At 39.3% G+C, this 17,590-nt stretch overlaps 1 protein-coding gene across 4 annotated transcripts in view; it reads right to left on the bottom strand.

The window, feature by feature from the left end:
* The window catches only part of rasa3.L (RAS p21 protein activator 3 L homeolog), a 110,343-nt gene extending 94,642 nt beyond the window's left edge, over nucleotides 1–15,701 (bottom strand). For 2 of the 4 annotated variants that reach the window (XM_018245126.2, XM_018245127.2), the window contains exon 1: nucleotides 15,446–15,700. In XM_018245126.2, coding sequence (XP_018100615.1) covers nucleotides 15,446–15,500 — 55 coding nt within the window. In that variant the 5' untranslated portion in view covers nucleotides 15,501–15,700. 4 annotated transcript variants of the gene reach the window in all.
* Between the last annotated feature and the right edge of the window lie 1,889 nt (nucleotides 15,702–17,590).

The following is a 17,590-nucleotide window of genomic DNA, read 5'->3' as shown; positions in this document are numbered from 1 at the left end:
GCTCACAATTTACACTATACTGACCATTTCAGTTGTGCATTTCTTGTGACACACGCTAGCCAGCGAGATTACAAACAGCAGCTGGCATGGTCTAGTAGTGGTTGGAATGTCCCCAGCCGCTTCAGGTTCCTCTACCAAGTGCTGCTAAGTAATGAACAAAATATAAATGGCAGGATCAGTCTAGTAATAGTATCTTGTCCCCAGTGTACTTAACCTACATTGGTTTATGTACACTTCCGCTAGAGTCAGCTTATCGCATAGTATCTTTCTGCCCATAAATTAACATCAAGAGACATTAAAGGGGGTGCTATACCCAAAAACTGGATTTTTGCATAATGAAAGTAAATGTAGTCCTGAGCAATGTACAAGGTTCAATGGTTTTAAAGTTATTTGAACATGTAATTGCAGTTGAAGTGGTAAATGTGTGGGCCGACCCAATACCTGTGGGTCAAGAGGGTTTGAGCTGACCTGAGCACACCGTTAGCTGGACACGGACCGGTTTGGGTTGAGCTCTTCTGCCTGCTCTCCCTGTCCGCAACCTTAGACTGTTGGCTTCCCGCTTCCTGTTTTATAGACGAGCACTCGTCCTGCCCCTTTTGCGATGTCATTGGCAGGGCTGTGTGGGTCTACAAATAGAGGGGAGGAGACGAGTGAGGGCGGGTTCAGGTCGGGTCAGGTGTGGGTTGAGTTTTTCTCGACCCGCATATCACTAGTAAACGCAGTGTTTATCACGAACTGTTCTCTGGGTTTGACTCTTAGAACAGGAAGAGACCTGACTCCTGTTATGTTGTTTTAACTATATTGTATCAGCTGGCTTGCAACATTGTTTCACGAGTCATAACCCTGTGATAATATAGTTACTCACTGGCTCTTAGAATACTCATACAAATATAAATTACCCATAGAACTTGAAATACATATCTTAAACCCTTGGCCAAGGTCACACAGAAGGTGAAACATGCCTCATAAAAGAAACTGGTCACACAGCAATATCACATCTCCTGTACTATCTAAAGCAACAGTCTTATCTGTTATTTTAAATGAATATTGATTCCATGAATTACAAATTGACAAATACATTCATCAAAGCAGTAAAAAAAGGCAACCTAATGAATCACAACACTTTCTAGACACAGTCTCCAGTTTCTTAAATGGCCTGTATTGAAGTTTTTAGCATTTCTTATAGTAGGGAAAACAATTATCTAAAAACACAACTGGCACAAATCACTGGACAGCTGGCAAGACTGGAACATAGTGTAGCTGCCCAGCACTTCATTCATGAGTGTACCAATAAAAGGACAGTTTTCTCCAGTGATGTCCAGGACATGCCAGCTTTGCAGATTCATCGAAGGTCAACTTCATAGCATACTATATTTATTCTGCTGCCTGACAAATTGTTGGCAGCATCAGGAAAGGAACGGAGGAATATTAAAGAGCCCTAATACTGGGGAAGAATGAAACAAGAAGATGCAGTAATAAGGGGAAAAAATTATTTGCCACTTTAGACAAGACTTTAAACAAAGTACTAACATTTACCTGCGTTCGACATGAACAACCTTAGATGAACTATGGATTTGTTTGCTTGCTAAAACCACTTAGAGCTAGAATTGTGTAGCTCTTGCCATGTCAGAATTGTAGCTAAAATCCTAATCCTATACCCTGGCTTTGTTATAATTATATATAGTATCCAAATCCTTAGTATCCTCACCAGAGAAGCATGTTCAAAACACGCCTATGAGCATGTTATGCGGGAGGGAGCAAGAGCCAAGGTGAACGGATATTTTGTATGTAGTGGCATCTCCTACCTGCTGCCCTCCAGATGTCACTGAACTACAAATGCCAGAATATGCCTTGCATTTCTGTTTAGCATCAGCTCATATAACTGGCCCAAATTACTATTGCCTTATCACAAAAAAGCTTGGATGATGGAAATGTTCACACAGGTTGTACTGCTGCTTGATTATCTTGCAGCTGAACAGTTCTTGTCCTAAGAAATTAGTTTTTTGACAGCCTATATTAAAAGGAAATTATAAAGCAACCAAAATTATTACATTTCATTTACTTGACATCTCAATGTGTCAAGTACATTTTAAAAGGAGCACCACCAAAGAGCATGTGCTACATATGAATATGCTATATATAAATTACAGTTTACAGTGGTTTTAGATTCATTTGTAAATCATTACGTATCTCTAGATATGAAATGCGCTAGGACTCTGATTTTGACCTATGGAATAAAGAACAAAATTTTATTCAACTTGATGTGTCGCAGGAGTGCGTGCTCATTCAACTCTTTCCTTAATTATACCTTGGTTAGGATCAAGTATGAGGTTGATTATTTGATTACAGTGGAAGATGGACTTCCCTAATTTTGAGCATTCTGGACTACTGGTTTCCATATAATGGATCCAATTACTGTACAAATATTATATCCCACAAAAAAATTTGAATACTTACTTGTCATCTAGTTTTCAAACAATATTTGTTTTATGTTCCCCTTCTAACCACTTAGGGGCATATTTATCAAGGGTCGAATTTTGACTTGAAAAAAACTTTGAAATTCAAATTCAAAAAGACAAACCGAAATTAAGTCGAATTTTTTTTTTTGTTCGAATAGGTCAGTTTTAGATCGAATAGGTCCATATTCGAATCATACGAATTTAAGGAATAGCGCATTTGATCGAATTCGATCAATAAAATAGCTCAAAATTTGTTTTTGTTTTTTCATTGGACAATTCACCTCAACCTTTGATAAATCTGCCCCTTAATTCTCTATCAAGTATCTTATATATCTGTTTATTCTATGAAGGCTTTCAAAGGGATTCCATTGTCCCTAGTAGTTAATTCACTGTCACCAAAATTGTTAAGGCAAAAATGGTACAGAACTATTGTGGCAGCAGACAGGAATTAACTGCACACAGAAATTGGAGCTCGAGAGTAGTACCAAAACAGCTTTAATTTAACAGCATCCCTTAAGCTGGCCATAGACGCAACGATCCGATCGTACCAATCGTGGATTCGTACGATTTTCAGACCACGTGTGGAGAGTCCCGACATTTTTCGTCCGGCGGAGATAGATAGTTTCGTCGATCATACAGGTTAGAAAATTTCTGTCGCCTGCCGATAATATCTCTGCATATATTGCCGATCGTACTATTTTCAGGGGGAGACTAGCTTTGTCAGACATAACTATCGTACGATTGCTGTCAGAGGTAGAACATTGGCTGATCTGTTCTTTTACTACTTTATTTGATCGGTGTCAGGATAAGCCCAGGATCGATCCCTGGGTTCTGGACACGGCACCTTGCCAGATGAGCCACCAGGGGCTCTTGGGGCTCATCATGAACTCTTGTTGTTACTTATGTTATCTGCCTGTTCACAGTTTGTTCTTCTGTTCCTCCCTATTCTCCACCCACCTCGTTTACCCTCATGTGTTCCCCATTCCCAATTACCTGCCCTTTATTAACCCCGCCCTGAGCTTTGCTCAGGGCTGAGTCATAAATGTTTCTGTGCTGTTGTATCCTGGATCCTGTGCCCTAAATGCTTTGGACTTTGATTACCTTGTTCCTGAAATCCTTGTTTCCTGTGTGAGTACCCCATTACCTCGTATCCCGTGGAACCCCTGTTTTGACTTTGGCCTGACCCTATCTTCACCTTGCCCTTCTTGCCTTTGTTTACCCTTTTGTTGCTATTAAATCATCGTTTCAACCCTGCCCATGCCTTCTACCATCTTTGGCTACACCCCAGGGCTTCCCCCATATCCGCTCCCCAGGGAGTGGCTCTCCTCGATCACCCTGGTTCCCAGCGGTGATCATTACAATCGGAATGGTAAGACTTTGATCTGGATGGTTAGTGGAGGGTCGGGAGAAGGGAAAGTCCGATCGTACGTTAATTCGTATGATCGGATCTTTGCGTCTATGGCCAGCTTTACTCAGTTCATGGTTACAACGTTCATCTGCAGCCTGTTCCTATTTATAGCCTGTTGCCTTGCTCCTAACCACTGTATGTACTGCTGTTTGGCCCACCAGTCTTTTTACTGACTTTGCTAATTTATACCTAAACAAGGGTGAAGTGTCTAAGCCTGTGATCAATTCTTGAAGATTGTGCAGTATTGAACAGCTCAACTTAAAGACAAAAGGGTAGAATAAGAAATGTAAAACATATGTTTATGGTGTTCTGAAGTCACTCTCAAGTTCTACATGGAAAGCCTTAATAAAGCATCATCCACAGGACTGTATGAAGGATAAGCTTCAACAGATCACAATACCAAAGAACTCCCAGAATGCCACTAGCACCCTCTCTAATTAGGTTCAAATAAGCAGCATTATTCCTATAACTTAAACATGTTCATAAAAAAGCAGTCCTCGGGTATTCATGCATGCAAAAATGTAACAATGCAGTCTGTATTTTACGGTTCATTTTGCTCTGCAGATTGCATGGGTAAATACCACCACCATCACTATATTTTGCTGACCCCTCCTTTCCAGTTGGCTAAGTATGTGTAGTGATAAAATTTAAGGGAATGTGGTTACTCTGCATACTTGAAGACTCACAGTAGCCAATAATTACGTTACACATTAACTATGGATTGGACAGAGTACAAAGCTAAGTGATGTGCAGTCTAACCAAAACAATTGTCACTTATGCTTCTAGGTGTTTCTTAGGCAGTATCCCTTTCTTCCTCTGTTCCCCCCTTCCTGATGAAACACATATCCAGTACAGAGAACAGTCTGCTAGAGTCCTCACCAGAGAAACATATTAAAACATGTCTATGAGCATATTATGCGGGAGGGAGTGAGAGCCAAGGTGAACCAATATTTGGTTATGTAGTGGCATCTCCTGTTCTACTGCCCTGCTGCCCTCCAGATGTCACGGAAGTACAAATGCCAACATTTGCTGAGCACTGAAGTCAATCAGTGAATGATGGATGCCTTGCAATTCAGTTTAGCACCAGCTGATATAACTGACCCAAACTACTCTTGCCTGATCAGAAAAGACTTGGATGATGGAAATGGAAATCTTCACACAAGTTGGTTGGACTGCTGCTTGATTATCTTGCAAGTGAACATTTCTTGTCACCCACGTTCTATTCGTTCCTGTGGGATTTTTGGGAATGTATTTATCAAATGGTTACAACTTTCACCCATTGATAAATATGCTTCTAAAAATGCTATAGGAATGAACAGAATGTGGGTAAGTTTTTATTTATTAAAATCTAAACTCACATGTTGATAGATCTGCCCCTCAGAGGAAACGATAAAGCAACCAAAATAATTAAATTATATGGCAAGTAAAAGATTAGAGTGAAAATATCATTAAATATACTAAATCTTATTATAGTTTTCAGTGGTTTTAAAGTCATTTGTATATTTAATTGCTATTAAAAGCAATATCTGCCTGGCTGTTTACATTCTTAGCACTTCTCTTCCTGACTATGGCAAAAACAAAAAACAAAACATGAGCCACTCTTCTGCCCACTGTCTGTAGATACACTGACAATCATGGCATTGGCATGTCAGCTCACGCACAGGACAGATTTCATTGCAAAAATACAAAAGTATGCATTTTTGTGCCAAAATCCACCCCGTGAGTGCAGAAGGGAGCAGATCATAGACCTCATTTACAGTGTCCCAAACAGTGTGCAGAGCGAAAAAGTGTCTGCAATCGGCCATTTTTTGTACTGTGCACACTGTGTGTAGCAGGCGAATTATGCCACAGGTAAGGCTCTTTCAGTGGATTGAGCACTGACTGCATTAGTTAGTGCTTGATATGAGAGGGACTTGGAGGGATGCATGTAGGCACCCACCTGCACCCTATCTGCTCCTAACGTCATTTACATGTGCAATGAGGCACAGCACATATTGGGGCCTTGTCCCTTACTAAGGCAGGTGGTAGCAGAGACTAGTTACCCTGGGAATGCAATTGCTCTGTAAGTGAGCACTAAGGGGCAAGACCTGCCTTAATTTGTCAGACAAAATAAAATTGATTATTTGACCCGTCTGTGCAGTCATAACCATCACATTCACAATTTATCATACATGCTCAATTTTACTATGCCACCTGTGGGATGTATTTATTCTCATTATGGTAATGTATGGCATTCTCCAGTAAGACTTGTATACCCGTAAAAGGCATTACAAAGCAGATATACTGGTCCTTGGAACCTATGAAACAGCAGCTCCAGGCACAAATTCATCCGCCTATAAGAGGTAAAATTATAAGAGGTAAAATAATAAGAGCAACCAGTTCTAAAGCTGATATACTACCATAAGTCACATTCTGATAAAACAACTTCCTTCCATTTCCTTTAACAATCCTAACAAATTCCCTGCTTGCCATATGGTGAAGAGAATCAATAATATTTTCTCTGTTATGTATAATACTCAGTAATGTCAATGGTTACTATGCCCAGAACATTCCATATTACAAATAAAACATCTTCTATGTTGACTCTGGCAGCTGTTATGATCAGAGATAAGAATGCAGGGTTACAGCTAATGCAGGAATCAGACAATTAGCCAATAATTTTAAGACAAATTTCCTATCAGCCAGATAGAAAAACCATTAAAGGAGAGTTGACATTTAAATTAACTTTTTGTATGGTTTTTAGACCATACAGTTATTTAGACCATATCGTTATTTAACTTCTTATGCAAAAGCCCTAGGGATGCACCGAATCCACTATTTCGGGATTCGGCCGAACCGAATCCGAACCCTAATTTGCTAATTAGGGGTAGGAAGGGGAAAACATTTTTTACTTCCTTGTTTTGTGACAAAAAGTCATGCAATTTCCCCGCCCCCTAATTTGAATATGCAAATTAGGATTTGGATTCTGGCCCAAATTCTGGCCCAATCACAAACCGAATCCTGGATTCAGTGCATCCCTAAAAAGCGCTCCAGTTTGGAATTTCAGCAGTAATATGGTTGCAAATTTACCCTAGAAACCAAGCAGTGGTTTAAATAAGAAACTAAAATATGAACAAGTGATGTCTTGAATAGAAGATAAATAATAAAAAAGGAATAATAATGACAATGTAGTCTCAAAAAAGTTTCAAAAACAATAGTTTTATAGTGTAGGAATTAATTCTTAAAGTGAAGTCAATTTTATCCTGTTGCTTATTATGTCAATATCTGTCCAGCAATTGTACGCTGCAACTAGTGCAACCCCCAGCATACCCTAACTATGCAACCTATTCAGCTCATGTTGAAAGGCATCAACTGTGCAGAGTTGAGTATGCGAAGTGACCTATCCATTTTCTAGACATCGGAGCTAAACGGTTCTGTAGGGCAATGACCCAGTCTTATATGCTTTATATGTTTAGGAAATAGAAATACTGTGACAAAAGACAAATTAAATTTTTTAAGCAGAATCATCAATATTTTACACTAAAAATAATAGTTAATATTTATTATTAATAATAAATTATCACTGTTCCACATTTCACTCTTTAAAAGTAAAATATAAACTAAATTGTATTCACCCCAGTGTAGCATCGGCATTTCTGCCTAGATGCCAAAGCAACAGCTGTTACAATACCTGCCTGAAAAGTGCTTAAAAAGGCAAGCAATAAAAATGCCATCTACAAAAACTAAGCATGCAAAGAATTATTCTTTGTTTATATATTGTGGATAGTTATACAGTGCTCACATCAGACCCTGACCATTGGAACTTACAATGTAAGGTCCCTATCACCTTCACAAATGATAGAAAATTCTATCAGGTGCCAGGTAACCTGCCCACATATTTTTGGATTGCTGAAAGAAGCTGAAGTACCCAGAGCAAGCAAGATGTTCTGATCATGTTAAAGTTGACAGTGATACTCGACACTTTACCATCTAAATGAAAATAAATCGATTATACTGTGAATTTAATAACATTGTGCCCCTATAAACATCCATGCAATTCCATGAATGCTTGCTACCTCAGTTCTAATTCTTGTTTACTAGATAGCAAAGGTTCTTTGATACTTTTTCTATGATAAAATGAATGCTCTGCTTAATGCAAGGCAATTGTAGCTAAAAATAGCCAGAGTTAATGGAGACATGATTTCTCTGAATATTTGTGTAGGAAGACTAGAGACAGAAACCCTGACATGAGATTCTGTAGAATTAAATCCATTGTCTGTTCCTATATCATCACACAGTGAATAGTTAGGAATCTGACAGCTGTGTGATGTGCTATAGGACTGCACCACTGCCTTCCTTCTACAGCAATACATTTACAGTAAATGGCCATATCTAGTCCTTAATTATAGCTAAGCTGCTATGGCATCTTAGAAAATAAGTAAAAAACTGCTGGGTGCTGGGGGTTGTAAAGGCTTATAAGTCTATAGGTCTAAACCCCAAAGCAGTCCTGGAAAGGACAAAGGTGCACAATATGTGACTAAGTTCATATCAAATTTGATTTGCTAAAGTGTCAAACAGATTTTGGGCAACAAAACACACATGCTTGTGATTTCCAGCAATTTGAAGATCATGCTGAAATACGCAGGCCGATTTAACCCCCTACCATGGGCAGCAACCTCCTTCTTCTGTTCCCATCCGGAACCACTGTGTCAGCTTCAGCGCTTTTAGAGCTGACTCAATGGTTCTGGATGCAAAGGAGGCTTCTGCCCACAATATGGATTGCAATCGGACTGCATTTTTCAGCCAGCTGATTTCCTGTGTGGCCCTAGAGTAAACGATCCCCTCTCTCCCCTCGCTTACTGTTTTGGCCTACAGATAAGCGTAAGTCCATCATGAAGGGAATTATCTTTGTACTGGCAATTTCTCCGTTTACCCTGTTTAGTTCAAGTAAGAACAAAAACATGGATCAAGAACATGGATTTTTCTTGGTTAGGCAAAAAATCTACTCTGCACAACCCCTACTTATTCAACTCCTGTGGAGCAAGTGGTATACAGCTCATATAAGCACCAAACACATACAAAACAATTCAGCTGGTCAGAAAATGACTGAACTGTTTAAATAATCCACTTGTACTGTTGACCAACATCTAATCTATAATAATATTTAAATAAAATAATATGTAGCTCAAACACTCCTGACAGATGTAGTGATATGTCCCCCTCAGGAGATCCGCATTCTTCTGCATTTCAAAGTATTTTCTGACACCCACTGAAAAAGCGTTCTCCTGCGGGCGACATATGTGTGCCATTGGCCTTAAAATGACATTATCTTTTGAAAAATAGATTATATTGACATCTAAAAACTTTGTAAAAAGTTTAAGCAAACGGGACATATACGCTTTTTTTTCACTTTTACTCTTGTCAACTCATGCATATGGTTTTTAGGCAATAATTGTAACAATATCTGGCCACTAGAATGGTGCTTTAAAGGGGAACTCCGGCTTCCATACCAAAATTTGATAAAGAAGCCCACATAACACAGAAACCCCTAATATATCAATCACAGCTACCAGTTTCTTCAAAAAGTAGGAATAAATGCTAAAAACCTTTGCTAAAAAACAGCTGTTTAACAGTTCTTCTCTTTCTGCATTATTAGAAATCCTGGCAGAGAAGCAGGAACTAAAACACTTACATTACAAATTGTAACAACTTCTCCACAGCTTACAGACAGCATGCAGGAACTACATAACCCACAATGCATTGCACTGTGATGTTCCGTTCCTTATTGAAATCATGTGTGCAGGGAATTGTGCGGTTTGGAGGATGCAGGCTGAGGACAGATGGCTGTTGATACAAAGTAACAGTAGTCAGCCAGCTCGGCAAAGTAGTCAGAGAGATCAGCAGGAGAGCAGGGGGCTAGGCTTAGGGAACTGTCAGAAACCACTAAAAATCATGAAAAGTCTGCTTATTTTTTTTTAATTGATGTATATTGCAAAGTTGCTTGAAATTATGTATGCTTTTCAAAAAGCTTAAGTTATGTTTTTGTGGAGTTCCCCTTTAAGGTTACCAACTGCTTGAAGAATACTGGTAATGTTATAAAATTAAAATATTTCTAAGAACACATTGGTAGCTCTTTAAAATCTCCAAACACAGGTCATTGTAATACCCCTTCACCAGGTACATTCAGTACACTGACTCGTCTACAAACAGAAGTATGATTAAAAAGGTATTGTAAATGTTCCTTTATTGGTTCATTCCCATCAGTGATAACATCTGCAACAGGTTGCCTCACAATCACCACCACCACATTAGTTTTATTTGCAAGGCTTTAGATAGCACTAACATATTCTGCAGCAGTATGTGTAGGGCACACAAAAAAGCTGTCCTATACATAAGGACAGAAGAGCTTTGTATTTTATTAAAAAACCTGTATTCCTGATTGCAACCAATGTACAAGTACCAAGACCTTACTGTGAAAAAAGGCCTATATATTGGTCTTTCTGTGACCCCATGGGAAAATGTCTAAGAAGAAATTATTTATATCCTACAACCAACACAAATGTCAACTCTATTAATATAATTTCATTCCAGAGTTATCAGAAGAACCCTCTCTAGTAAATGAATCATATAAAGCTCCTGTCAGCCATTTATGCCAGATCAACATGTAACTCAAACACCAAAAATGCCTCAGTTGAGCAAAAAAAACAAATCAAATTGCAAATATGTTCACAATTCAGAGCTCATGATTAGCTATGCCGGCACATTCATCTATATATTTTAATAATCATGTGTCACTTTTTAATTAAAAACAAATAAGTCAAACCTTTTAAAACGTTTCAAAAATAATAAGTCAGATCGCCGGATCTAGTGAAAAAGTAGCATTACAAAAATATTCTATTAACCTGTTTTACAATATCTTTCTGCTGTAATTATCAACACAAAATGAATGGCTGGTCACTTACAGTAGCTCAATAATATATCCCTTTTAAGAAATAAATGATGTATTTAAAAACCAAAAGAATCCCTTGAAAGGAATACAAGATGTAAGCTTAGTAATAGGATCCTTTTTTCCCATTATAACATTACATAGGATGAGACTTAAAGGATGCATATATTCTAAGAAGGGATTACATTCATTTAAAATTTCTGATGAACTGGCAGAGGGGTGACAATATGTTAGCATTCCCCAGTGAATTCAATTGCCAAGTCTATTCCCTTGGCTGGAGAATTTCTAAATCTGCTTCACACTGCCATCTTTCATATAGTTTACAGGTGTGCAGACTTTGGGGCAGATTTAGCAAAAGGCGAGATAAGATCTTACTGCAAAAAAACCTCACACGTTCTACTTATTCCTATTGGATTTTTAGAAGTGTATTTATCAAATAGTTAACTCTAACTTTCACCCATTGAAAAATCCCATAGGAATAAACAGAAAGTGTGTGGACCTTATTTTAAAACACTGGACAGCTGCTAGTTAAACAATGGATGCATGCATTTGATTGGTTGCCAAGGGTTACTAGCCGGGGCAGATTTGCCCAGTGTTTACAAATGACTCCCAGTGAATTTTAATCTCACATTTTCATACATCTGCCCCTTAGACTTGCACAGAAGACTAAAACTGTAAACTGTTAGTATTCAGGTGATAATGCGCAAAATTGTGGGGAATGTTTATTATGCTGTTTAAAAAACTTTGGAATAATACACCACACATCAGGCTTTGCTGTGTAAATAACCGCGTAAAAAAGTGTTTTCTCTACGTGACTTCCCTTGGAATAATGGCAGCAAATCTGACAATCGCATGCCTTAAAACCCACACACACCATGTGACATTTTACACCATTTTTTCAGTGAATTAAATTTTACACAGCATAATAAATACGCCCCCAAGTCTAGTGAAGCATGTCTGCAAAATAAGGGTATGATGGTGGTACAGCGCTGCTTAGAAACTCCCTGGACTAGTACATTTTTTTTCTGCAGCGAGCGAAGACCTGGGTAATATATTTAGTGATTGGTTTGAACTTATTAGAATCTCAGTGTATTTAGCTTTCTTCTTCCTAAATTCAAATGCAAACATTTCCAGACATTTAAGTTTTGGATTTAATGTTCGACACTTTGTCAAGCCCTACTCCAAGGCAACATACAAGTAAAAATATGGCCTACAAGACAGCAATTTAGCAATGATCCCTTTAAGGGGCTCTAACCCACTCCAACTAGGGTGTGCTGGTTATGACATTTGAGAAACTTTACACTAATGAAAAAGATCTCTAGTAGTCATATGTCTATAAAAAAAAAAGGCTGTATGAGCTTACATGGATTTAGTAAAACGTAATCAAGAACTACACATCTCTTGGATGTGGTTACCCTCAGCAAGAGAACCCCACACAAAGCCTGCAGGTTACAGATTGATGAGTTGACGGATGCATGCAAATAGCCACCAAGAGGATTTTCTTTTAGAAACCAATTAACCCTGTCTCAGTGTCTCTATTGTTCATGAAAGAAAAATCACACACTGGTTTCTACTGAACTGAAATCCTTTTCAGTCAGTATCTTTTCAGCCCTGAACTTGGGAACTGTGCCTAAAGGTGAAAAAAAAATGAATCAGATTTGACACTTGATATGAAACCACAACCAAACTGTCAGTTCCTTTCATATATCCGCAAAGGAAAGTCTCTCAACATGTTAAAGAAAAACATTTTACTACTATTTAGTTTAGCAGCATACCAAGCGCAAGTTTTTACTGTCAGCTATAGAAACAAAGACTGACAAAATACTATACATCTGATAAGAATTTGGTCAGCATTAGCCAATTTCCCTCCTTTGCATGCTATGTCAATGCCTCTCTGTTATATGGGATAAGAAATCAACTCTACTTTGAAATGCAGGGATATTGGAAGGAGATCCCTGCCCATATTACTGCATAGGGGATCAGGCAGAATTCTTTTCTACAGATTTTGGAAGTTGGATTTGAGTCCTAGTATATCGTATTTTAACCCTTTTATGGAAACAAATAGAAGAATCTCCAACATTCCTTTAGGAATCACCAGTTGCATGGCATCTTGTAGTCTCATTTAGCGGAGATCCACCAGCACATTAAAAGTCAGGGTGCATTATGTCTTAATATGTCTGAACGAATCATATGACATGGGACATCACCAAGTGCAGTTTATAACGGAGGATATCACTAAGCAAGTTATCCCAGGCATCAGCGTATTATTCAGCTCATTTGGCACAATATAAAAATATTAGAATTCACTTAAAAAATAAAAGATTTTATAAAGGAACAAATCACACAGGTGACTTCACAAAACATGGGTTATAACTGATGACACCACTAAGCTTCGTTTAAACAGGGTATATTGTAGCCGCCCTAATGTAAAATATGAGGATGATAGTAGTGGAGGAGTTCCAATACCATATAAACACACAAGGTCAAGAGTTTTAATAAAGATCATAGTGACTTAATATGATATTTTCCAGCGGGGGATATATTAATTTATTTTTCCAACAATGCAAAGAAAATCCACACTCACGGGACTTATATCATTTTAAATGTGCATTTATTTGGGAGACTAACATTCTGGTTGTCAAATTAAGTTTTTATCATGCACAAGTTTCAGTCAGTCGTGTGACACAAATTACATCACTAACCACTGACATTGTGATAAGTGTTGACATTGGTAAGAACTCTTTAAAAGGGATATCATTTATAGCTCTTGTATATTATAAGAATCTATTTTACAAGTTATACCTCATTTATATATATATTGGTTTTGCCACTGATGCCGATAGGTTTCAACTTACAGAAAGGTATATCTGCCTAAATGGGAATATAAAGCAACATTAAATCGACACATTGAGCAACTAAAAGGATACAGTTACTAACTTTATAGCTGGAAAATTCTCAAAGCTTTGATAATTTGTGGGTGGGCAGAAAAGTCTGCCCATAGCAAGGGTTAACCCAGAAAACACAAGTTCTGTTATGTTCTGTTAAGAAACAAGCTGACATCAGTTTTATATTCAAGTCACTTAGGGCCTGGCATTAAAAAGAATTTCCACAGGGAAGGAATAATGAGCGCATTGTTACATCCAAAATGCTTATGCTGTCCCAAGGAGATGATTCTCTGACAAGGAAATAAGGCAGACATGTGCATCAACTTCTGCTTTCCACCAGTATAACCCCAGCGAATTGCACAGAACCATTACACATATGTTTTGCAGTACAGTGCAATCCAATGCAGTCTTTCTGAAAAGAGGATCAGACTATGTGTGCCCTATTACACCACTCGTTGACACACACATATATATACACAGAAATGATGCGATAGTTGGTCTGAATATATTGCAACATGCTGCAGCTTCTTTTAAACCCTTGGATACAAACTATAACTGACTGTGTAACACAGTGATCCCCAACCAGTAGCTTGTGAGCAACATGTTTCTCTCCAACCCCTTGGATGTTGCTCCCAGTGGCCTCAAAGCACGTACTTATTTATGAATTCCTGGCTTGGAGGCAAGTTTTGGTTGCATAAAAACCAGGTGAAGCCAAATAGAGCCTCTTGTAGTCTGCCAGTCCACAAAGGGGCCACCAAATAGCCAATCACATCCCTTATTTGGCACCCCAGGAACATTTAGCATGCCTGTGTTGCTCCCCAACTCTTTTTATTTTTGAATATGGCTCATGGGTAAAAAAGGTTGGGGATCCCTGGTGTAACATGAACAGATGCATCAGATTGTCAAATGTGGGGGTCGGGGGGAACTGTTGCTTGAAAGAGTTTTTAGAGCAAGAATATCATGCAGACCTCCAGCTGCTGAGGCAACAACACTTATCCAACTGTCAGTATTCCAATGTACATGGCCAACAGCTGGAGGCTGACAAACAGGGCTTCCCTGCAATATGGTGAGAAAATAAATAGTCTGAATCTGACAGGCAGCAGTATATAGTTACAGTACACCATACCACTGATTCACAATATCCAGGTCAGGGCCTACTAAAGGCACCCGCTTGTAGACCATTGGGTCACATTCATGTACCAGGTGTCTGGGCTGCTGTGCACAACAACTAAGGAATACATACAGCAGTAAACATGAACACAACATATGGGACTTCAAATTTCTGCCTAAAACTGCCAACAACTAGACAGAAGAGGACTGTCCCCTGAGATTACAGCAAATCTATTGAAAAAGAGATACATTTGTTACAATCACTAATCCTAGTACGATACTTTCATCACTAGGGGCGCTGTTTCATTGGAGTTTATAGACCTCTAGGCATTTGGCATATGGAAAAGGCATATGTGTAGTTCTATGCAGAGTTCAGACAGATGGACATAGTGAACATTATGCTGAAACAAATCGCCAGTAAATACGACTAAAGTTTCCTTAGAGCAGCACCAAGAGAGAAGCAGAAAGAGATCCCAGCAAGCTGCTGGAGATGATGACAGTTTAGAGAAAAGAGAGAGCTGACAGCTCTACTTGCTTCCTGGTTGCCCAAAGGGTGCAGACATGGTGCAAAATAACTTTGCAGCTTATTAGTGTTGCACAATGCAAAATGATATCCCCCTGGCATTACCACACACACCATGCATAGACTTCCACTCACCTATTTTTATCTTGACACTCTGGAACACCCGGATTCCTTCTTCCTCCACTGCCATGATTCGGCTCGCACTCAGCAGCTCCTTGCACTGTGCTGCAATAGCCCGCGCTCCGCGGGATTCTCTCTGGGATTCTTCTTTATGTTTCCGGCTCCTCCAAGCGCCGCTACTCGCGCTACTTCTGCAGTAGCACAGAACTTAGCAGAGCGCCAAGCAGATACAAGTGCCATCCTCCAGCCTTACCAGCCCCGGAGCCTGCAGACATGTACTGCCCAACTACGCCCCTCCAGCACCCCATTGGATTGTTCCGACGCTCGCTGTGACCGTAAGAAGTTTAGAGGTACTGCTATTGGTGGAGGGGCGGGAAGGGCGTGGCTTTCTTCTACTTATATTGGGAATGCGCCGGCTGTTAGAAGGCGCTAGTGAAAGGATTTCTGTGGTAAGACGAGTGCAAAAAACGCTAAGATCTCCTTCATTGTCAGACTAAAGAACAATTAAAGGAGTTGTTCTCCTCTGAGACAGCTTTAAGTATGATGTGGAGAGGGATATTCTGAGACAATTTGCAATTGGTTTTCATTTTTTATTATTTGTGGTTTTCGAGTTATTTAGCTCGATATTTTTATTCAGCAGCTCTTCAAATTGCATCTTAAGCAATCTGGTAACTAGGGTTCCATATACCCTAGCAACCATGCATTGTATGTAAACAAGAGATTGGAATATGAATAGGAGAGGTCTGAAGATGAGTAATAAAAAGTAGCAATAGCAATACATTTGTAGCCTTAGAGCAGAGACACACTGCTATTTCGGGAGATTAGTCGCCCAGCGACAAATCGCTTCTTCGGGCGACAAACCCCCCCGAATTGCCTTCCCGCCAGCTAGAATGTAAATCGCCAGTGGGATGGCACTCGGAACGCTTCATTTTCCGAAGTCTCCCGAAGTTGCTTCACGAGGAGCCCTTGCAGAGCATTTGTTTTTTTTTTTAGAAGGGGTCAGTGATGCCCTTTTGAAAGCTGGAAAGAGTCAGAAGAAAAAGGCAAATAATTATAAAGCTGTTATAAATAAATAATGAAAACCAATTGAAAAGTTGATTAGAATTGGCCCTTCTATTGCATACTAAAAGTTACCCTACAGGTGAACCACCCCTTTAACAGACACACACTCACTGCGGGGTGCTCATACCACAGGAGGCTACCCATAGGTCTCCAAAAAGTAAATGCAAATTTAGAAAAGTGGAAAGCACACTCTGTAAAAAAATAAAGTTTTATAAACTTATAAAGACCCTTTCAATATTATTTGTTTTGTTTCACCCATTAAAATGTTTTAATCATCATTATCATGGGCGTACTGCAATAAAACATTTTTGTACTCAGTGTCGGACTTGGCCGGGGACACTGGGAAAAAAACCCAGCGGGCCCCTGCCCTTGTGGGCCCCGTCGACCCAGACCCACTGCCACTGCTGTCTGAGACACAACTGCCGCTACTCCCTGATCTGATCACGGCCACTGTTGCATAAAGAGAGAAACAGGCACGCTCTGCCAGGGGTGGTGAAGCTGGAAGCTCGTGAGGGGTGCCTGAGGGGAGGGTGGTGGCCCAGTGGGAGGTGTGCAGGCCCCTAATGCGGCAGGGCCCCTCATTCCGATGCTGTTTATACTGAATTTCAGATAAAGCTAGTCTAATGCTAATGCAGTATAAATTAGGGATGCACCAAATCCAGGATTCGGTTCGGGATTCAGCCAAATCCAAAATAGTGGATTTGGTGCATCCCTAGTATAAATACAGGCCAAGGAACAGCCCATACACTTCTAGCTCCTGTCCAGAGCGGAATTGTGTTAGTATGGATATCAGTGGCCATGTGATGTCATAATAGTGAAAATTCTGTCATAATGGCACACTTTTTTTTGAGCAAGTACACTTGAATGCAACAGTTTGGGCACCCCTTGTCAAATTATGTATTTAGTTCCTATGTTTAAAATTCCTATATTTTAAAGTAAACGTGTTATGTAAAAAAACAAGAATGTACCAGTGCATTACATATTTTAGATATAGAAGAAATGTGCTTTATAAAGGTTGCATTTATGGTTACTTTATTGGAAATTTCTGCAAAAACACTACTGGTCCCGCCCATCTGTTCCACTTGCTGCTGCCTCCTT

Source organism: Xenopus laevis, chromosome 2L, assembly GCF_017654675.1.
Source record: "Xenopus laevis strain J_2021 chromosome 2L, Xenopus_laevis_v10.1, whole genome shotgun sequence".
Lineage (NCBI taxonomy): Eukaryota > Metazoa > Chordata > Amphibia > Anura > Pipidae > Xenopus > Xenopus laevis.
Note: the sequence above shows the minus strand (reverse complement) of the source record. Positions and strands in the feature narration are given on the sequence as shown.